This window comes from Pseudocercospora fijiensis, assembly GCF_000340215.1.
Source record: "Pseudocercospora fijiensis CIRAD86 unplaced genomic scaffold MYCFIscaffold_1, whole genome shotgun sequence".
Classification (NCBI taxonomy): Eukaryota; Fungi; Ascomycota; class Dothideomycetes; order Mycosphaerellales; family Mycosphaerellaceae; genus Pseudocercospora; species Pseudocercospora fijiensis.
This window is the reverse complement of record NW_006921532.1, coordinates 7,320,419-7,340,448: the sequence shown is the minus strand read 5'-3', so window position 1 is coordinate 7,340,448 and position 20,030 is coordinate 7,320,419. Positions and strand designations below refer to the sequence as shown.

General features: G+C 52.0%; 12 protein-coding genes across 12 annotated transcripts; 6 read left to right on the top strand and 6 right to left on the bottom strand.

Annotated features, from left to right (window-relative positions):
• Positions 1-23: 23 nt before the first annotated feature.
• MYCFIDRAFT_170370 (uncharacterized protein) lies at positions 24-507 on the bottom strand (the record flags this gene model as incomplete). Its single annotated transcript, XM_007923496.1, has 2 exons — positions 24-65; positions 100-507. 2 exons carry the CDS (start codon positions 505-507, stop codon positions 24-26), a joined length of 450 nt encoding a protein of 149 aa, XP_007921687.1.
• A 194-nt stretch (positions 508-701) lies between these two features.
• Positions 702-1,601, top strand: MYCFIDRAFT_125511 (uncharacterized protein; the record flags this gene model as incomplete). The annotated part of the gene is made up of 2 exons (XM_007923495.1): positions 702-1,189; positions 1,274-1,601. The coding sequence occupies 2 exons, from the start codon at positions 702-704 to the stop codon at positions 1,599-1,601; spliced, it is 816 nt and encodes a 271-aa protein (XP_007921686.1).
• A 455-nt stretch (positions 1,602-2,056) lies between these two features.
• On the bottom strand, positions 2,057-4,592 carry MYCFIDRAFT_51227 (uncharacterized protein). The gene is made up of 4 exons (XM_007921883.1): positions 4,372-4,592; positions 4,039-4,298; positions 3,218-3,975; positions 2,057-3,160 (listed from the first exon to the last, which is right to left on the bottom strand). Exons 1-4 carry the CDS (start codon positions 4,531-4,533, stop codon positions 2,466-2,468), a joined length of 1,875 nt encoding a protein of 624 aa, XP_007920074.1. The 5' UTR covers positions 4,534-4,592; the 3' UTR covers positions 2,057-2,465.
• On the top strand, positions 4,570-5,995 carry MYCFIDRAFT_170367 (uncharacterized protein; the record flags this gene model as incomplete). Its single annotated transcript, XM_007923494.1, has 14 exons — positions 4,570-4,627; positions 4,657-4,794; positions 4,823-4,876; positions 4,907-4,932; positions 4,955-4,975; positions 5,011-5,149; positions 5,176-5,247; positions 5,277-5,283; positions 5,325-5,366; positions 5,393-5,445; positions 5,474-5,601; positions 5,630-5,752; positions 5,781-5,851; positions 5,881-5,995. 14 exons carry the CDS (start codon positions 4,570-4,572, stop codon positions 5,993-5,995), a joined length of 1,047 nt encoding a protein of 348 aa, XP_007921685.1.
• Positions 5,996-6,027: 32 nt separating this feature from the next.
• On the bottom strand, positions 6,028-7,498 carry MYCFIDRAFT_201668 (uncharacterized protein; the record flags this gene model as incomplete). Its single annotated transcript, XM_007923493.1, has 1 exon — positions 6,028-7,498. Exon 1 carries the CDS (start codon positions 7,321-7,323, stop codon positions 6,028-6,030), a length of 1,296 nt encoding a protein of 431 aa, XP_007921684.1. The 5' UTR covers positions 7,324-7,498.
• Positions 7,499-8,699: 1,201 nt separating this feature from the next.
• On the top strand, positions 8,700-9,041 carry MYCFIDRAFT_185327 (uncharacterized protein; the record flags this gene model as incomplete). Its single annotated transcript, XM_007923492.1, has 2 exons — positions 8,700-8,936; positions 8,994-9,041. The coding sequence occupies 2 exons, from the start codon at positions 8,700-8,702 to the stop codon at positions 9,039-9,041; spliced, it is 285 nt and encodes a 94-aa protein (XP_007921683.1).
• Positions 9,042-10,036: 995 nt separating this feature from the next.
• Positions 10,037-11,519, top strand: MYCFIDRAFT_87575 (uncharacterized protein). The gene is made up of 3 exons (XM_007922780.1): positions 10,037-10,826; positions 10,878-11,185; positions 11,242-11,519. Exons 1-3 carry the CDS (start codon positions 10,097-10,099, stop codon positions 11,287-11,289), a joined length of 1,086 nt encoding a protein of 361 aa, XP_007920971.1. The 5' UTR covers positions 10,037-10,096; the 3' UTR covers positions 11,290-11,519.
• A 1,034-nt stretch (positions 11,520-12,553) lies between these two features.
• Positions 12,554-14,028, bottom strand: MYCFIDRAFT_35353 (uncharacterized protein; the record flags this gene model as incomplete). The annotated part of the gene is made up of 4 exons (XM_007921751.1): positions 12,554-13,208; positions 13,263-13,345; positions 13,405-13,481; positions 13,548-14,028. 4 exons carry the CDS (start codon positions 14,026-14,028, stop codon positions 12,554-12,556), a joined length of 1,296 nt encoding a protein of 431 aa, XP_007919942.1.
• A 653-nt stretch (positions 14,029-14,681) lies between these two features.
• Positions 14,682-15,623, bottom strand: MYCFIDRAFT_201665 (uncharacterized protein; the record flags this gene model as incomplete). The annotated part of the gene is made up of 1 exon (XM_007923491.1): positions 14,682-15,623. One exon carries the CDS (start codon positions 15,621-15,623, stop codon positions 14,958-14,960), a length of 666 nt encoding a protein of 221 aa, XP_007921682.1. The 3' UTR covers positions 14,682-14,957.
• A 39-nt stretch (positions 15,624-15,662) lies between these two features.
• MYCFIDRAFT_170362 (uncharacterized protein) lies at positions 15,663-16,063 on the bottom strand (the record flags this gene model as incomplete). The annotated part of the gene is made up of 4 exons (XM_007923490.1): positions 15,663-15,741; positions 15,770-15,818; positions 15,854-16,001; positions 16,028-16,063. 4 exons carry the CDS (start codon positions 16,061-16,063, stop codon positions 15,663-15,665), a joined length of 312 nt encoding a protein of 103 aa, XP_007921681.1.
• Positions 16,064-16,234: 171 nt separating this feature from the next.
• On the top strand, positions 16,235-17,336 carry MYCFIDRAFT_149364 (uncharacterized protein; the record flags this gene model as incomplete). The annotated part of the gene is made up of 1 exon (XM_007923489.1): positions 16,235-17,336. The coding sequence occupies one exon, from the start codon at positions 16,235-16,237 to the stop codon at positions 17,252-17,254; it is 1,020 nt and encodes a 339-aa protein (XP_007921680.1). The 3' UTR covers positions 17,255-17,336.
• Positions 17,337-18,133: 797 nt separating this feature from the next.
• MYCFIDRAFT_127922 (uncharacterized protein) lies at positions 18,134-19,703 on the top strand (the record flags this gene model as incomplete). Its single annotated transcript, XM_007923488.1, has 3 exons — positions 18,134-18,444; positions 18,493-18,634; positions 18,684-19,703. Coding segments are annotated over 3 exons (1,473 nt in total), but the record flags the coding sequence as incomplete, so codon positions are not given.
• Positions 19,704-20,030: the final 327 nt, after the last annotated feature.

Genomic DNA, 20,030 nt, shown 5'->3' with positions numbered 1-20,030 from the left:
GGGATAGGTTTATATTAGGGCTATTATTGTCCCTTGAGATCTTTTTGGTCCATCTGTTGCTTTTGCTGTATCGCTAGGGAGCATGTTCTCGCCTTCGACTTCATTCGGCAGCATCCATGCCGCTTTCGTTTCTTGTTCCGTTGTTCCGTCCATTGGTCTCTTGAGCACAACCTCTTCAGCACCACGACAATATGCAGCTCCAATGAAACGATGCTGACGCGTCCCTCCCTCAGTCATCTCATCTTCTTGCACAGGGCGGAGGATGCATGCTTTGTCCAGACCCCATAACATTGCAACCACATCTCCGACCTGCAGATCTTCAGTCCCGATACCGACATAACCCTGATCGGTGATGTACCATCGCCTTTCGCAATATTTTGGAAATGTCCATTCCATCCAATGGTTGTCTTGCGATCCAAGGCCCATCTCGAAGAAAGGCTTCAGCTTCTCCATTCGTACCTCGTTCTGCTCGTAAGTTTCGTGCGGCACAGCACACGTCTCTATCATGTCTACTGCATTCGCGGCGTAAGGAATGTTCGGAGAAGGCTTTGGAATTCCGTAAAGGTGTTGGGGTGCAACGAAGATTCGGTGCCAAGACGACAGCAATCACGCATGAGTCAGCAACGCGTTAAGATATTCTACCATCTGAACCCCTTATTACATGTAGCATCTTGCCCAGACTTCACGATCGTCATCACGAGATGAAAGACGGCGGCGACCACCTCGCTGTCCTAATCGACGCCGACAATGTCAGCGCCAAGCACATCGCGGGCCTGCTCGCCGAAGTGGCCAACTACGGCACTGCCAGCGTGAGACGCATCTATGGCGACTGGACAAGTCCGTACATGGCCAGCTGGCGAGCTTGTCTCCTGGAACACTCTCTCGCACCAATCCAGCAATTCGCCTACACCACTGGCAAGAACGCGACCGATGGCGCGATGATAATTGATGCCATGGACCTGCTCTACACCGGCCGATTCTCAAGCTTCTGCTTGGTCTCCAGCGACAGCGACTTCACTCGTTTGGCTTCTCGCATCCGGGAGCAGGGAATCTCGGTCTATGGCTTTGGCAACAGGCAAAACACGCACAGGGCGTTCATCGCGGCTTGCAATGAGTTCGTTTACCTGGATGCCTTGCCTCTTCAAGAGCAGGAGCAGAATCAACCTCCAGCCGCAGCTTCCCAGACACCGTCCAAACCTCCAGAGAGCGGCAGATCCAAACCGGCTCCCGCTGTATACACCGGACCTTCTCCTACCTCTCCCCAGCCACAGAGAACGCGCGAGCCGCCGAATGCCATCGCAATGCCACAAGGTCATAGTCTCGCTCTTCCGGTACGTACAGCGCCTATGCGTCGACCAATCGACCAAGCTGCGCTCGAAGGAATCAAGAACGCGATTAGCGGCAGCAGTGCCTACGAAGAAGACTACGCAAACCTGGCCGAGGTTGGCACCCGTTTAGTCAAGCTTTCACCAGATCTGACGCCTCGGAACTATGGATATGAACGGCTCCTGCCATTTGTGCAGGCTTCTGGAATCGTGGAAGTGAAGATGAAATTAAGAGATCCTGCTCCGGCTATTGCTTTGGTTCGTCTCAAGGACTAGGAGAGACGGCTAATGCCAGCCAATATGGACTTTCAGTTCCTAAGCTCCTGAACACATTGCGAAAGTCGATCTCCTCGTGCGCTCCGCCTCGCAGCAATCACCATACGCCGAGACCTGACCAATTGACATTTGACACTTTTCGGATCCTAGTATACATACTCACGCACTCTGGAAAAGCATCTATATACCCAGGATAAATTTTCGAAAGAAGCCTTGAAGCCCCCACAGCAGTTGCCTGAAGCTACAGGCTCGGTTACAAGCATCGTTGTTCTTAAGATTGCAGCAGCCAAGCCAGAAGTCGTAGCGCTTGTCAAGAGGTGACGACCACGAGGCTGCAACGAAGCTATCCTCGATCATTAGTTTGGCATTCGGTCTACTTCGACATCTGCCGAGAGGAACGCAAGGAGGCTTAGAAGCTACATGATGAAAACGCAGAAAGATTCGAGATCAGAGTTATCACCAAAACTGCGGCTCGTCATTAGGATTGCGGTTGAAGTCGCTTGGGAAAACTTGGAGAAGTCGCTCTGTGGTCATGGGGACCGAATAGTCGATGTCTTTCGGCGTATCACTCATGGTCAAAAGATCCAGGCCATGTGCAGCTAGGTGTAGATCGCGAACATGTGAGCCATGTGCGATCGCGGCTGGGCTTGCTCAGTCGAAGATGAAATCCGAAACAAAGATCTGTTCATCTTCATCATGAAGGTAATGCCAATATGTACGTCTATGCTCTATACCGACAATACATGTACGGCATCCGTATCGACGAAGCGATAATGCTACGCGCAGCGCAGACAACCGAGCATAAACGTGCGTGAATCGTAAAAACTAACTCATATTCCAATCCTCACTCAGCCCCGCATGTATTTAATGCACGAGCTGGTCATCCACCCTACTCTCCTTCTCAATAATAGCCGGCGGCTTGGGAATATTGCGACGGAAAATATGGCGTTTGATGAAGTACGGCAACCAAGTCGTGAGTTCGTAGCCGATGAACTTCTTCGTCGGGACAGAGAAGACTTGATCCAATTCCTCGAGGGTTAGTTGTTTAGTTTCTCTCACGAAGCAGAAAATCATGAACCACGCGATCAAGTTGAGACCGGCGTAGAAGCCGAAAGCACCGGTGGGTGTGAAGGCTTTCTGCATGCGTGGGAAGGTCAAACTGAGGATTCCGGCGAAGGTGTTGTTGATGCAGACGGCCCACGCCATGCCTTGTTCACGTTGGATGGTGGGGAATACCTCGGCGGAGTACTGGAATGCGACCGGACCTTCGCCCAGTGAGTAAGCGATGGTGAAGAGGTAGACGAATAGCACGACTGGACCGATCTGTGCGCCCTTGCTGCCTGTGTCTTTCAGGAGGGAAAGACCGGCGGCGAGCAGGAAGATGCACATGAAAGGGAAAGTCGCAAGGGTGAGCGTTCGTCGGCCCTTGGTGTCGATGAGGAATAGCGTAGGGATGGTAGACACGACCTGGATCGCACCGTAACCTAGAGATGCGTACAGAGCCTGGGTTGGAGTGTAACCGACGTTCTCGAAAATGGTTGAGCTGTAGAACGAGATGACTGCCGAATGTTAGCGATCTGAGATGTCGAAGTTAAAGTTTGTTTTTTGATACTGACTGTTAATGCCGCACATTTGCTGAGCAATCATGACAGTGGAAGCACCATAATTCGCGCGCCTAATGCGTGGAACGGCGAAGCAGTCCCACATACGCTGGAAGTAGCCTGCGCCAGCTGCAACTTTCAACTCCTCCTCGTAAATGACCCAGGAGTAGTAGTAGTCTCGCGCCGCAATGATGTCGTGAGCGCGGAGGATCTGCATGGATCGGAATCCCTTGTTGTGCTTATTATTCTTCATAAGCCATCTTGGTGATTCAGGGCAGAAGAAGATGCCAGCGCCGAGAACGAAAGATGGGATGAAAGCAGATCCGAGCTGGAGGCGCCACGAAATGCGGCCGGTATCCTTGACGATCACGTTGGCGCAGAAGCCCAAGAAAATACCTGCGACGACCCACAGCTGCCAGAACATGACAAGCGCACCTCGAATGCGAGCGGGTGCCATTTCAGCACTGTAGATCGGCACGGTGGCGTTCTTGGCTCCGATACCAATCCCCATCACAAATCGAGCAGCGAAGAGTCCTTGCCATGATTTCGCGAATCCAGATCCAATCGGCGTTGCTGTGAGACAGCAGGCAGTGATGAAAATTTCTCCACGTCGGCCGAAGTACTTGTTCAGTGGATCGACGATGAAAGCGCCAATGAGACCGGCGGTCAAGAAAATGATGGCATTGATCAAGCCCACAATCCACTCGTCGTAACTGGTACCGTTGTCGAGGTTGAATTCTTGAGGGAAGGAAAGATTGGCACCATTACTACCACTGTTGTCGATCGTCGAGTTTCGTCAGCAATTGTTTCAAAAGACGACAAGGGCGGATACGTACGTCTGGTCCCATCCTTGAGTAGCGGCGCCAATGGCGCACAAACCAATCGAGTACCACAACATCTTCGGGCCGTGCCACTTGTGGTCGCGTTCGTACACTAAAGCATCGCGCTCAGCGGTCTCCAGCTCCGGGATCGTTTCAAATCGATCGGGTTCGCGGGCAACGAGCGCGGCGCGTCCGAACAAGTCGGCGTGCTCAGGCATGCCGTGCCCCTCAGCAAATGCTCTACCATCAGCGATGGTCTGCTCATAGCCTTTGCGCTGTAGAGATCGGTTGCGATTAGGATCGTTCTCGACCGACTCGAGAGTCTTTATTGTAACTGATCACACTCACCTTCAACGGATTCTCAACGATATTGAGCGCGACAGATGCGCGACGACCGGATTCCTCAGCGACATTCTTGTAGCTGGGTGGTGCATCCTGAATGCCATTCTTTTCGTTGTGAGTCGTGTACTGGACGTCGTCGGAGATTTTCTCGGGCTGGTCTGAAGACATCGCGGCGGCTTGGTATCCTTAGCCCGGGCTTGAGCAATGCAAGAGGCGAAGTTGTGTCGTGGCAGCAAAGTCAAGCAAAGTCAAGTTGGCTTGGGTGATTCGGCTTAATATGCGAGCGCCGAGCTGGGGCCGCCCCACAGTCGGGGTTGTGGAGGGCGAACCAGAGGCCGTGCTTGGTTGCTGTGGTGGGTCTCATGGAATCTCTCGCAATTCTCAGATCCTTCGCGGCCGACATTTGCCTGCTTTCAGTTTCGTGTGCTCGTGGCGTTCATGCGATGATCCTAGCCAGACCCGCAACTAGATGAAGTATACAAGACCATTGGCGTTTGCGGGCCCGTAAAGGGTGGCCGACCCTGCATATGAATTCGTGAAGGAGCTGTTTTGATGGGAGAGACGATCGTGTGAGATTTGCTGAGGTCAGCGTTGCCCACGGGGATTGATCGTCAAGCTATACCTATGTAGAACAACGCGGAGAAGACTGGAGATAGCCTACCGTTTCTGCAGAAACACTCACCAATGTCTTATCTTGCGGTGTTGTCCATCCAGATTCCTCGACCCTTTCGGGCTTTCGAGTCCGGTGTGCGGCTGATGAAATACGGCTGTGGCGTGACTCAGCGTTACATTGAGTTTGCTTGGCAACAGGGGAGTGTGGCGATTGTGGTTGGACCCTTGTCACAAGCTCTTGCAAAGCTCACTTCGCTGTAATCACAAGCTGTGATAAGGGAGCAACAAGAAAGGACGAGCAACAAAGTCGCCTAATGCTTATCGATGCAGTGTTGATATCCAACCAGTGATGTGATTACGTTGTCGAATATGGCACCGGCCCAACCCCGGTCATATTTGTTGAATGGAAGTGCAGAATGGTCATTCCTGCCTGCCGGCTTTCGGCTTTCCCGTTGAGGCGTTCCTGTCGTGCACAGTGTGCACTCGACTCTTCAAGCATCATGGATCAAGCCTGATGATTGCTTCCGCAGTTTCGCGGGTCATTCTGCCAACTACATCAAGATCGAGAGGCCGCCATCGCGTCAACACAACTTCCTGTCGCCTAGAAAGCTTTCATGCCTGACGGTGAATTCGCGGTTAAAGGGCTTCTTAGCAAGACCTTGGCGTTGGTGGAGAAATCCTTGGCCAGTCTCAGGCAAACCACAATTTGCTGATCGATGACATGCTCTTGCACGGGAGTCTGATTATTCCCGAGCTGCCTGCCGACCGTCAACTTGTCAATTGCCTCACGACGCATTCATGAGCGCCAAAATCACGCCGGGTTCTGTTCTGCCACTTGCGGCCAATTGCCTGTGCCCATACGTATCCGCCATTGGTGATCGGAAACGCGCTCAGGCATCGGAGTGCACAAGACGGTTCACGATCGACTCACTCCGCGATCATTTTGCAGCAGCAGAGAACTGGCAGTATTGATTATCAACGCGCGTTCGGCACCGTCGTATTCGTACCTGTGGTCTAGGGCTGGATCAGGGCTCAGCAGTAAACACTCCTTCATCGTCGGCCCAAGTCGATGTCAAGTACTCGCTGTAGATTGTGTACTTCGCTGTTGCCTCCATCCAGTCCAAAGAACGGCTTTACGGCAACTGATACAACACCTTTGATTAGGCCCTTGACTAGATCCTGGAGCTTACTTCCTGTCTGCGCGAAGTCGGGAAAGGCGTTGATTTCAAGTAGCCACGCAGTTCCTTGCGCATCAACCATGAAGTCGAGCCCGAACACCTCAAAAGCGTTCGGTAGAGGCTGGAAATGAATACTCATGCTCCGAGCAGCAGCTTCGAATACTTCACCTGTGACCGAGCAGATTTGCTTAAAGACATCCTCTTGCCAATGTTCGGAGACTTTGTCATTGACTTTTGACGGCAGAGACCAGAATTCATGTACACTTCCCTCTCTTTCACCAGACTGCAGGCAAGTATTGGTCAAATGGCTCGAAAGATCTTCATTCGGTAGTGTTGATGCTGATGGGCCTAGGTAAGGTTTGCCCGCGAATAGTGCCAACATTGGCCGGTAGACATACACCTGCAGTGCACCGACTGCCAACACATATGTTCTGATGTGGAATTTGCGACCCGAAGAGGGATGCGAAGTAGGCATTAGAAGAGGAGGATGAATGTACGGCTGGGCGATGAAGTGGCGAAGTTGAGAAGCGATGACCCCATGGTTGTCACTCTCCTCTTTGCCATCGTTGGAGCTCTTGTGAGAGATGTGGTTGTCTTCGTCGTCATCATCAGATGGAGGATCCCAGTCTTCGAAAATACCGGTCAGCTCTTCTTCGGAGCTGAAGAGGCGTATGCCTTGACCACGATCGCTCATGCCTGGCTTCAAGATCCACCATTCTCGATCGTCTGAGCCTTGGTCAAGAGCTTCATTCCGTTGCCAGCTCTCCTTGAGCTCGTAGGCTTCGATCAGAGCATCGTCCAGGAATTCAGCAAAATCGACTTCGAATTCGACACTTGGTTGTACGTGGCGCTTCAGCACGCTGCTCGGATGTTTGGTCAGCCAATGCGAGACCGTGCTGGAAAGGTAATGTTTGCGAATGAGAGCTTTTCGAATGACATAGCTGTTGGCCAGACTTGTTGTAGACCTGTGCATCAGACCTTCCAAGTCAATATCCTCATATTGCCGCCATTGCAGAAAGTTGCTCGAAGGAGACGGCAGCTCGGAGATGTTGCTGATGAGGACGAGCAGATCGGGAGGGATTTGAGACTCGATGGCCGCCAATAGTAATGGTTGCACGTAATTGTCTCCATAGTCAATGAGCGCAAACAGCTTCGGGGAGGTGGCCATCCCTAGTCAAGCGTCGAGCGCTTCGTCGGAGTGCAATCAGGAGCAGTTGGCCGGATCGACTTGTGAAATCCGCAATCGTCAGAAGCACAGCTTCAGTAGCCGGTCGCCCTCGCCCTCGCCCTCGCCCTCGCCTTCGCCTTCGCCCTCCTGTGAGATTGCCTGCCTGCTGATAGGGGCCAAACTTAACTGCTGTCAGTCCAGTCCGAATGCAGCTTGTTTTCGCTCGTGAAAATTTGACTTCAAGGTTCTGCTGGTTGCTCGGGATGGGGATTGGGGAAGCCGCAACCCGATCCCGGGAAGCCAGAGATCTCCCCAACTTCCTCCTCTTCTGTCTCCTGAGACTGACGTCTCAACCAGACCACGTCTTGAGCTACGAGGCCCATTTCCTGCTTGTGGTCATGCAACGGCCGCGAATACTCACTCACACGCAATGCTCGAGGCGCCACGACCCACCCGGAAGCACGACTGGTCCACCAGCAGAAGGATGACACTTCGAAGACTTTCTGTCCCCAAAAAGCTGGGGATTTGCAGCAAAGACATGGACACAGGGCTCAGGTCGATGATGAGAGCAGTGGCGCGCAAGGACAGCTCAGTTTGCATCCGGCAGTGATTTTCGGACGTCTGAGATGGGCCGTACGACTTTTGCATTATCAATACAACAACAATCAGCTCCGGCTGCATATGGTGTTCGATAATTGCTACATCTTAGCGGTTGCTTGAATCCTCTGCGAACTACACGTTGAGACAATTGCGACTGTACCTTGGCTCAGTCTTCCTTTGATGCCTTATTTGGGCTTGATACAATCTCTGAACTGTCCCTCATGCTGTGCAAATGCAGATCTCATTTGCCAAGAAGTTTATCAACTTCGCCATCGTGAATATTCAGCGCAGGAGAGGCCACAGGACCCCACTCATTTTCCAGTAGACTGGTGCCTCATCGGCCAGCTTCCTGGACGAGCCAAACCGGGACGCTGCATCCGGACGCCAATTGCATGTGCTCTCCGGCCGTCTGATCTGCAGCTATCGTCTTCTCATCTGAGCTCCCAGCAGGTCAGGTGAAACTCCCCATTTCACTTGCGCTATCCGGAGGACAGCTTGGTCGAAACTAACAATACTCGCCGATCATAGACTTTGACGAAGGATTGGCAGGAGGCGTAGGTGAGCCTTTGGACACCGTACTGCTTTTGCTGCTCCGGAGAGGCTCGAAACATGAGAGCCAGGAAGGTATAAGTACACCCATCTCACCCTGCTTCTATCTCTCATCCTCATCCTCATCACCATCAGCATCAGCATCAATCAAGCAAAACCAACTATCTACAGTCGCTACCATCAATCTCTGCTTTTAATCCTCCAAACCCAAACAACCAACCATCAAAATGCAGTACTCCGTCATCATCATTGCTTTCGCCGCCGCGGCTGTCTCCGCCATGCCAAAGGGCCTCATGGCTGGCTCTCAGGGCAGCTGCAATGTCAACAGCGTTGTCTCCTGCTGTGACACCACCCAGGCCATCACTGGCAGCACCATCCTTGGTGGCAGCTGTGCCGTCAACGTCCCAGCTCTTGGCAACAATTGCGAGACTGGCTCAGCATACTGCTGCGAAGCTACCCAGGTCGTAAGTCAACTCAATCATTTTCACACAAAGCACAATCAGCATTGCTAACACGGTCAGGGCCTCCTCAACGTCAACGCTGGCTGCACCCCAATTGATGTCCTATAAATGGATCCCGAATAAGCGACGGCCGATTCTACGAGCTACCTGCCACCAACAGCGCGCGTTTCCCAGGACGCCTGGACCGGGGATGAAGCAGTGGAACGAGATGATAGAGGAAGGGGTTGTAATTGGATTCATGTATCAGGTCTTGCGGGCCTTGGAGCGACATTCTTTTAGTACGATATAATCAACTCCTGTATTCGGAGCATCACTGTCTTCTCTCTTTCTCCTCCCCACATTCCCAATTTCACAGCTTCGCATTCGATGCGGGCCTCTGCACTTTCTAGGAGCGGGTATGAAGTGCCACCAATACACTGCTTTGCTCAGCGGCTAGAACGGTAAGAACGACTTCCAAGCAATGCAACATGCTGTATCACGCCCTACTGGTAGCACTATCATTGTTGGGAAACGAACGAATACTAATTGGTGTATGCTAGCTCCTGCCCTACGGACTCTAGCTCTCGCTTGGCGCGCGAAACACCATTGTGCCAAGGCCGATTCCGCGTCACCTCTTGTGCATCTGCAAAGATATATATGGGCAAGCACCCTCGACTCTGCTCTACAGTAGATTACAGTACATTTTTCGAGCTCAGGGCGGCAGAGCCGTGGCTTGTCCACATCAAGCATGCTTGCAGTGTCGAAAATTTGGAGATACCCAGCTCGTTAGATTTCCTCATACGAATTCCTGCATTCACTCGACCAATGCTGATGAGTGGCATGTGCAAGGGACAGCCACCTTCAGCTGCCACCAAGCTGTAGTTTGATTCGAGCTTGTTTGTCGCGCAGGCCACAGTGCACGCCGCGGCGCGTTCGATGCACGCGAAGATCTTGGCGGCGACAACGCATGCACCAGTGGATCTCTCGTGCGATTTTTACAGACACAGACCTCACATGAACAAGGAAAGCGAGCAGGGGTTGCTGTGAAGCCGTTGCGTGCCCCGCGATTGCTACTATAAACTTGCAGTCACCACATTTCATGAACAAACCTCCACCTTCCCCCAAACTCCTCCCACCCACCCCTCCAAGCTCACAACCCCATCATCTTCCTGTGAACGGCCATCATGTCGTTCTTCAAGAAGCTCACCGACGAGTTCAAGGAGCTCAAAGCCAACTTCGAAGACAAGCCGAAGGAGGAGAAGAACAAGGAGGAAAAGAAGACCGACTCCAAGCCTGCCGATGGCACACAGGAAGGCGCCACTCGTGAAGGTGGTTACGGTGGACCTGGCTATGCCGACCAGTCGCAGCATCCCGGCTACCAGCAGCCATCGTATGGTCAGCCACCACAGCAGTACGGATCATATCCTGCTCCTCCACCGCAGCACTCAGCTCCGCCAGGCCAGCCGCCTCTTCCTCCGGGATGGATGGCACAGTTCGACCAGAACAGCCAGAAGTGGTACTACGTAGAGCAAGCCACTGGTCGCACTCAGTGGGAGCCACCTGCTCACCAGTACCAGCAAGGCGGCTACGGTGCTCCCCCGCCTCCGCAAGGCAGCTATCAGTCTGGTCCACCTCCCGGCGGCTACTCTGGCGAGCGCGGTCATGGCGAGGCTGGTGGCTTCTACAACCAGTACGGCGGTGCCATGCCTGCCCAAGGCCAAAGCGATTACCAGCACCAGCAGAATGCCCAGCAATACTACGGCGATGCTGAGAATGCCGAGAAGAAGGGAGAGAAGAAAGACAAGGACAAGGACAAGGACAAGAAGAAGGACAAGGACAATGGCACTCGTAACATGCTTCTTGCCGGCGCCGGTGGTCTTGCCGTCGGAGGTATCGCAGGTGCCATGATTGCTCGTAAGTCTTCCGCTATTGCTAAGACATCAATCAGAAACTGACTCGCGGTAGATGACAGCGATAGCGACGACGAGTACCGCTCCACTGCTCCAGCCCCATCATACGCCGCTGCCCCAGCGACCGCTGCCATGGCTCCGGCTGCTGCAGCTCCTTACGCAAGCGACCCATACGCAAGCGATCCATACGCTGCGTCTTCGGCTGGTTACGGCGCACCTTACGGCGATCCAGCCATGGCTCCGCCACCTGCTCACGACAGCGATGCCGATTCCCTTCGCGAAGCCCAGCAAAATTACAACGAGGCCGTCAAGGCTGCTGCTGATTCGGATGCCAGCAGTTCGGAACTCGAGGAGCTGCAGGAGGTAAGACTGACTCCAAAAGTTGCACGTGGGGAATCTCACTGACCTTATCGTTCCAGGCTCGCGAAGAATTGGAAGAGGCGCGCGAGGACTATTACGAGGACTAACCCGAGCTCGTTTGATGGAAGCACGCTCAATGACGAGAATCCCTTCCATCCAACGGCTTGTCGGAGTAGAACTGTAGCTCGACCTTGCTCAGTGTCTCCACTTCTCCACGGCATCATTCTTGCATGATGACGATTAAGCGATAGCGAGAACTCAGCACATTGCTGAGATCCACAATACCAAGTCCAAATCAATGATGACAGCAAGTGAGCGTTTGCTGCATGATGAACTGAAGTCTTTCATTTATAATTTTTCTCCCACGTGTCAAGACATGGGAACCTTGTCAGCCTTATGAACCGAAAACTGTAATCTTATGCCTTGCAGACCGGCCTTTCCCTTCGCCACAGATCGACTCGGATCTAGAACCTCTTCCGTCAGCAGCAACCACTAAGCCACCGACAATTTCTTAGCCTCAATGCTATCTTGACCAATCCTGACCGCTTTTCTTCAGGGCGATCTATATCTTTCTCTCATTGCGACGACCGGTGGTGAAAGTGTTTGGGATTCTTACTGTACGTACCAAGAGGGCTCGGCTCATACCCGTTAGATGTCAAGTTTTATGCTCGATGTCCGATGCCATTGACATTGAAGGTTCCATGCAGGGATGGATGATCGAGAATACTTTTTCTTCACAGCCGATTGCTTTCAAGTTCCTCACCGCAGCCGGAATCTGATGAGTCCTCTCGAAAGTACGTATGCTGTGAGCACGAGGAAGAACAAATACGTCGTCGAGAGGTTCAAGAGAGCGGGCGTGTAGTCTTTGCGGTAGCTTTCAAGCGTGATGCGGTGCACACGTGTGCAGGTGGGTTTTGATTTTAGAATACCGTTGATTGCGGAGACGCAGATTTCGAGATTGCTGATATTTATTTGGTTAGCAGTTGCTTCTCAAGCAATTCGCATGAATGAATGCGTACGTTGTTGTGTTCGATGGGACTGCGAGGATGTACTCCGTGTCTAAGACAGGTGGGCTTTTGTTCTCCCCGACTTCAACTAAATATGCTGCCGCTTCGCTGCTGTTGGACCATTTCAGAGAAAGAGCTGTGGAGTTCAATCGCCGGGCGGAAATTTGAGCTGGAGCTGATGGCCGTTTACTGCTTCCTGGCTTGACGGGCTGGGCGTCTGTGTAGACTCCTCCGTAGCCTTCGCCCGTCCAGGAACTCATCTGCACTAAGAGCACGTCGCCTACTATGCTGAATTCGCCGGACGGCATGCCTTCCTGCTTCGCTGACAGCTGGCGCGAGCCGACTTCGAGAATCAGGCCTTTGTTCATGTTCTGCTGATGTGTGAGTTGCTGGAGATAGATACAGACCTTCGATAGAGATGACCTACTGTATACTTTATGGCATAGGAAGTAATGTTCCAGTGAGTTTCCGGTGGCGACCAGGTTACGCGAAAGCCAAGTTTGGTCGGAGTAGTTTGGATATTTATGGGTGGTGGAGGCGTATCGCTATCCGATATTGCAGTGACAACGTCCTGGGTCCAGTCGCCGCAGCTATTGCCATAGCAAGACTTGACTTGATACTCGCATTGGATGCCGGCTTCTGGCAAAATTGTATCCCATCTATTTGTGCGAGCAAAGGCCACGCTCCAGTCCTTCTCGCTTTGGCAACGCTGCCTGATTTTGCCTTCTGTCAGCCCGAAATGTCTATCCCAGGTGACTTTGATGCCCATGGGCGAACTTGTGGCGACCAGATTAGTAGGCGCGGGAAGCTCGCGCTCGGGTACTGAATCAGGCACTTGGATGGGAGTTTCGCCGAGCGAGAAGTGTTCAATAAGGGTCTTTGAGAAAGCACGAGCGATCTGATACGCGCCCAACTCATTAGGGTGAAGTCCATCGAATGCTGCGGTGCATGAATCGAGCCCGCATGTATACTCGGATGCCACGTCAACATAGTGCACAGGAGACTCATGCGAGGTCCAGCTAGTATTCGCAGTCAGCGTCGAGGTTTTGAACTTTCTATAGCACTATATGTACCGTTTACACGCTCTGGAAAGCATGTTATTCACTTCGAAGATGTTGTTTGCAAGACCAAGACGCACAAAAGTTCGACCTGGTACCTAAAGATTTGTAGTCAGCTTTTATTGACATTACAGAGATCGGGATATGCTCGACTCACATTACCATAGGCGATCTTGATGTTTGGCTTTGCTTTCCGAGCATTATGGAGAAGTAGTTCGTAGTACCCTAGAAGCTCTGGGTTGCACTATCAGCATCATGCCGTCCACGTGTTTGAGGCCTTCCTTCTCGGCCCACCCATACCATCAGGAGAAAGTCCTCCCCAGGATAGATCGTTCGTGCCCAGTAAGATCAGGAGCATGTCTGGATCATATTCTTCAACTCGACTTTGAATAAGCTTGTGGACTCTGTCGGCCCGATCTCCAGAAGTCGCAAAGTGATCGGCATCGAAGTCGAGAGGGACAGCCTTGTGATATCCCCAGGTAACTCGCGGATACGAGTCAACGTCGACTTTTTGGTCTCCATCCTCGATTGCGCGTGGAGGCTGTGGTGGTTTGGATTCCAGTGGAGCTATAGTCCCAGTGTATGGACCGACAAAGTCGAATGAGATGCCGTTTGCTCTGAGCCACTCCCACATGCGGAATCTCCAGGTATAGTCGCCTTCGTGTCCGTGAGTAATGGAGTCACCCACAAACATGATCTTGAGGGGTCCCTCTCGTACCCGCAGCGCTTGACTGGCCGGAGGAGTAGCATAACCGTGCTGCACCAGTGCTGCTACCGCCATGACAGCCAGTCTCGATGTCGCACCCAACCAAACCATTTTAATAGAATGTCCTTGTTCATTGTCTCGCCATTGCCACAGACTCTGAACACCAAATCCCGCAGCATATCGGCCAAGGACGCGTTGCAGCTTGACGACGGCTGGCTGAAATGATAAGGTTTGGTCGATACCGCGGTAGGCGTCTTCGAGCCGTCAGGACGGCCGGGGGCGATGCCATTCTGCACGCGGCACAGCTGAGAAGGCAGTCTATGCCGGGTTTTCATGTTGTGCTGCTGAATGATGGAAGTTCAAGGGTCTGAGCAGCTAGGAGAGAGGGGGAAAAGATGAGTGAATGGTATTGGCATGACAGACGGTCGTGCCTATCTGGAACTTGCCTACGCGGTCTTAACATGTGCGCCGTGGAACAATATCTGCATACGTGAAGAGAGCGTTTTATTGCATTGGAAGCATGTATAAGAAAAATTGCAGGACACCAGTGTTGCAGGAAGGATGTAGGTCGAAGAAAGTTCGCCGGGAAGACGTCGTACTTGTACATCCCGGATCCATCCTGGTATGCATAGAAGACATCATGCTAAACATTCACTAAAATATAATTCAGTGGTCTGTCTTGTATAGCTCGTAGTCTCGTAAAGCGATAGAGTGCAGACAAGTCTGTTGGACATAATCGGATCCATTTCTTTGCGCCACCGCAATCGCATCTTGCGATCACGGATCTCGCTGTATAATATACAGCATTTCCCACAAGCTCGAGCATCGACAAAAGAGCGCCATCTATGTCTTTTCACACTTCTCTGATTACACATGTACATCTTTGTATGATGCTGAAGCAGAACCATACGCCCAAACGCCTTCGCTAAAAGCCCGATCACAAATGAAGCAGCTATCGGACCGTGGAGACAGCATCGCAAATACAGCTGTGACTTGATTGATGCTCATTCATCATCCACAAAACTGCTCGCTAGCCTGCCAAATATCGGCACTTCCACCCTGTCCAGCGATTCAGCATATCTCCAAGCTCCATATGCCAAATAGCCGATTGTTAGGAGATCGCACGCGAATAGCATCCAGCTGATGATCGCGCTCCAGGAGAAGATGATATGAACCAGGAATATCGCCGAGAAAAGTAACGCGCTTTGCCATGCGTGGAATCGCACGTAATCGCTCTTGTGTTCGAAGAGCAATAACACCACACCTCCCGCAGGCGGCAGCAATAGATACGCCAAAGCAGCTTCCACGCCCAGATTCAGTCCAAGACTTGTCTCGAATATGCTCACGCCTCCATGTCCGCCATATGTCGTTTGTCCACCGCCTTCGAGAGCTTGATTCCCAATGTAATCGTTGTAGAACCCTCTGCTCTCGTTCTGCCCTTCTAGGTCTTCGTACTCTTCGTCGGCATATCGATCGTATTGTGAAGGAGAGGGGAGTCTTTGATTACGCGCAGCTGCCCAGGGATCGTCGCGATCAGCTACACTGGAGATCTTTCGCTGTGGTGGTTGGCGTGCCTGTGGTTTCGGGGAGCCTGGTGGACTGCGGACAGGTGGAGGTGACTTTGCTCTCTCGGACTCTGGAGGAGAGGATTGGTAAGGCGCGAAGTTCATGGCCATTGTCGCGGGATTAAGGAGGCGTTGGTAACGGTATTAGCAGGTTATGATGATCTCGGCGACTTTTTTCGTTTTGATGATTGATTGGGGAGTCGCGACTACCGAGTTTACCTGGCTGCGCGATGCGCATGTGTCAGGGTCACCCGGCACAATTCCGTATCTCAGGCGCAGGGCTGATCTCTTGGCCGCGGTCTCACGTTCCTCATCATTGCTCGGCGGTCAATAACCATCAATGGTATACCGTGACCAGCCCATCCTGCTGTAGCCAGGAGTATTCTGCAGCACTGGAAGCCTCACAGAACCATCGTTGGGAGGATCGTTGGGACGATTGTATGGCTCGTCAATTCTGCCCTCTAACACGGCTTGTGCGATTGACTGAATGATATCATCAGGGAGATGACGATTTGAAATATAGAAGGCCCGCCGGCAGAGCACATTGAGACTAAAGTATTGCTAATGGCAGAGAAATGTCCACAAGAATTCATCGCTATCTCCTAAGACCGTCATTCGCCTCAACATATAAGGGCTTCACGCCTGCCTCGACACCTCCAAATCAGACCACACCTTTCCAAAACAGATCTCACTTCCACACAACCAAATCAGCAGACATGAGGGTTCTTCTTACGGGAGGCAGCGGCTTTATCGCCGCACATGTGCTTGATTACCTCCTCGAACATGGCCACTCCGTGGTAACGACCGTACGCAGCCAAGAAAAAGCCGACCGAATCGCCAAAGCGCACCCGCAGCATCAGAAAGACAAGCTTGATTTCGCACTTGTCGAAGACATTGCTAAAGAAGGTGCTTTTGACAAGGCAGTAGTGAGCGACCCTCCATTTGAGGCCGTCATTCACACTGCTTCGCCATTCCACTTCAATGTCACCGACGTCCAAAAAGAGCTTCTCGATCCCGCATACATCGGAACCACCGGCATCTTGAAGAGTATCAAGAAGAACGCACCCACGGTGAAGAAGGTGGTCATTACAAGCAGTTTCGCATCAATTATCGATCCAGGCAAGGGCAATGGTGTCGGACACACGTATTCAGAGAAGGATTGGAACCCAATCACGCACAAGGAAGCTCTTGAGACCCCATCTGCTGGATACCGTGCCTCAAAAGTCTTCGCTGAGAAGGCGGCATGGGAATTTGTTGAAAAGGAAAAGCCAAGCTTCACACTCTCGACAATGTGCCCTCCGCTCGTCCTTGGCCCGATCGTGCACTACTTGAACTCCCTCGATGCGCTCAACACTTCCAACCAGCGAGTTCGAGACGCCATGCTCGGCAAGCACAAGGATGAAATCCCTCCCACCGGCACATTCATCTGGGTCGATGTCCGAGACCTTGCATTGTGCCACGTGCTCGCGATTGAGAAGGAGGAGGCTGCGAACAAGCGGTTCTTCATCACCGCGGGATACTTCACAAACAGACAGATTTCTGAAGCCATTGCAAAGTCTTTCCCAGAGCTCAAGGACAAGCTGCCAACAGAGAAGACTAAGGGAGGTGACTTCCCTGAGGAGGGTCTTTACAAGATCGATAATTCTCGTGTGACATCGACGCTCGGAATCAAGTTCCGATCATTCGACGAGAGCATTAGGGACACTGTCAAGAGCTTGCAGGCTGTCGGAGCATGAATCAATCATAGAGACCGTTGCGTCTGATAGATGGGCCACGATATGAGATAACATAAATGCTCAACATTCCATGCTACTTTTCATCTGCAATTTCGTACTGAGGCTACGGTTGCCTAGCAATTGCTCGCCTCATTGGCCTTCGATCTTGCTCTGAACTACTTCCCTGTACTCTCTGTCCCGGCGGTCTTTGAGACATTGGACGTGTACCATAGCACACTAACGGATGTCCTCGATGCTTGGTAATTTGCTTGTTTCCTACGACTGGTCACGTGAAATGTGCCAAGTCCGATGGTGCTACCCTCATTTTAGAATTTGTATATCATCCTGTGATTGTGTGAAGCTCTGCGATCACCAGTGCTCTTAGAATGGTTCTGTTCCAGGAGCAACGAAAACTGTTGAAGGAAGCCACGAAATTGACTTTTTTCGGATTTCGGCAAGGTGGACGGCGTCATTCACGTTGTCCCGCTCCTGTTGACAGTCTCTCCTCTTCCTTTGGCACAACAACAACTCTTACCTCCCAAATATCGAACCAAATATCACGAACTGCAATAATCACTGCCGAATCAAATTGAAATTGCTCTCAAACTACACGTAGGAATGCTACCCTCAAACGATAAGGTAACTTCGAACGTCTCCCTCGACTCGCCTAGCCTCCTTTAACCGGGCCCGTGCAGCAATGATTTCGCGTCCTGCTATCTCGGACGACAGCCCGTGTGGTCGGACATACCCATTTGTACCCACTGGCGGCTGAAGAAACGAGAGGCCGCGTAGGTGGGCAGGAATAGGTGGGACACCTCTTATACTTCACTTCATTCTCTCCTGCCAAGCATGCCAGCACGCTTTACCTCCCGTACTGCTGGCCTATAGCATGCGCCAGCGATGCTTGTCTTGACCTCTCTACTACTACTGTGGCCTGCGCTTCATTGCTCTGCTTTGTCAAAGAAAGATGCCCGGGTGAGAACGAAACTAACCAAGCAGCTTCCTCCCGGAGAAGTCTTCATTCAAGATGCGGACTACAATGCTGGTAGATACGGGTACTACGTTAGCCAGACCTTCAAGTCGACGAATGTCACTGCTCCTCGGGTGAACATGCTGAAGCCCTTCACGAACTGTGATGATGGCAGCTTTCTTTTCGTCACTCCAAGAGGAGTGGCAACCGAGACTCCAACCGCGGCCATTCTGGATGCATCGTAAGTGATGGTCAACGCACCTTGCAATGCATAGCTGATTGTCTGCAGAGGAAGTCTAATATGGACACCCAACGCCTACTTCGGACAGATCTACAACTTTCAAGTCCAGGACTACAAAGGCGAATCATACCTAACGTTCTGGGGAGGCAATGATAGCGTTGGTGGCCATGGTTCAGGCCATTACTACATGGTGAGCAGACTTCAAATACACTCTTTGGTTCGACTGACAGAGCGTCTAGTACGATCAGAACTACCGGCTCGTTCGCAAGATATCGGCGGCCAATGGCCTCGGAGCGGACCTCCATGCCTTCACGATATTGGAAAACGGCAACGTCCTGTGCACTGTCTATGAAAAGACTCCAGTGGATCCGCAAGTCATTTTCAACCACAAAGCCATCGCTTCGACCTTCATGTGGGATTCGCTCTTTCAGGAGTTCTCTCTTGAGACTGGAGGATTGGTCTTTCAATGGCGAGCCTCCGAATTTCTGTCCCTAGATCTCTCATACGCAGACAAGCGACCTGCGACATCCAAAGAGCCCTGGGACTGGTCCCACATCAACATGGTCGAGAAAGACGCAGCTGGCAACTACCTGGTATCTTTGCGCCATCTTCGCTGCATCGTGTACGTTTCGGGCTCGACCGGTGAAGTGCTTTGGAGGCTTGGTGGCAAGGACAGTTCTTTCACGGACTTGTCTGGCGGCGAGGCTTCTCTGATGGTTGGTCAGCACGATGCTCACTGGGACGAAGGCCACCGCTTCATCACATTCTTCGACAACAGGGCGGACTGGGCTTTCGAGCTGGAGCATGTCTCTAAAGGACGTAGACTCGAGGTGGATCTCAAAGAAATGACAGTGAAGGTCAATGCGACGTACGTCCATCCGCGGAAAATCTTTGCCTTCTCACAAGGCTCCTACCAGACTTTGCCAAACGGGAATGTTCTGATCGGCTACGGCTACTCAGCTGCCGTGACCGAGTATGCACCTAATGGCACAGTCCTCTGCGATGCTTATCTCCAGCCCTCCAGCCGATTCTCTTCGGGAGATGTCCAAAGCTATCGCAATCTCAAGTTCAACTGGACCGGAACACCATTGACACCGCCTGACGTCTTTCTGGAGGGCAAGAGCTTATTTGTCTCTTGGCTTGGTTCGACGCAAGTCCGGAGCTGGGCACTTCAAGATTCTTCCTTCAAGGACGGTAGATTTAGGCCTGTGCTTCATGCGGAGAAGACGGGCTTCGAGACGCAGATCAAGCTGCCTTCACATTTGCCATTGCGACAATATTTGCGGATCATGGCATTAGACAAGCACGATCAGGAATTGGCGGCTTCAAGCGTCATCGATTTTGGTGTGAACGCAACCAGATTGCCTACAGAAGAAGAGATAGCTGCGCATGAAGCCGGCACTGACCTCCTTGAGGCAGATGAAAACTACAGAATCGAAGAATCATCATCAGAGTCAGAGCATGGAATCGACGATCTTGAGGCATTGCTGGGCTTCGCATTCTTCGTGATAGTCGGCGCTGCGGTCATACTTTGGGTATACCGTACCAGAGGATTCATGGGCTGGTGGTCCAATGCATCGACATAT

What these genes read in the sequence shown, in the direction of transcription:
- MYCFIDRAFT_51227 (XM_007921883.1), bottom strand. Translation starts at nt 4,533, where the DNA reads ATGTCTTCAGACCAGCCCGAGAAAATCTCCGACGACGTCCAGTACACG. An exon ending in ACTCAAGGATGGGACCAGAC is followed by an intron (nt 3,976 to 4,038) that starts GTACGTATCCGC and finishes GATCGACAACAG; the next exon opens with TGGTAGTAATGGTGCCAATC. An exon ending in GCAAATGTGCGGCATTAACA is followed by an intron (nt 3,161 to 3,217) that starts GTCAGTATCAAA and finishes AACATTCGGCAG; the next exon opens with TCATCTCGTTCTACAGCTCA.
- MYCFIDRAFT_87575 (XM_007922780.1), top strand. Translation starts at nt 10,097, where the DNA reads ATGTCGTTCTTCAAGAAGCTCACCGACGAGTTCAAGGAGCTCAAAGCC. An exon ending in CGCAGGTGCCATGATTGCTC is followed by an intron (nt 10,827 to 10,877) that starts GTAAGTCTTCCG and finishes GACTCGCGGTAG; the next exon opens with ATGACAGCGATAGCGACGAC. An exon ending in AACTCGAGGAGCTGCAGGAG is followed by an intron (nt 11,186 to 11,241) that starts GTAAGACTGACT and finishes TTATCGTTCCAG; the next exon opens with GCTCGCGAAGAATTGGAAGA.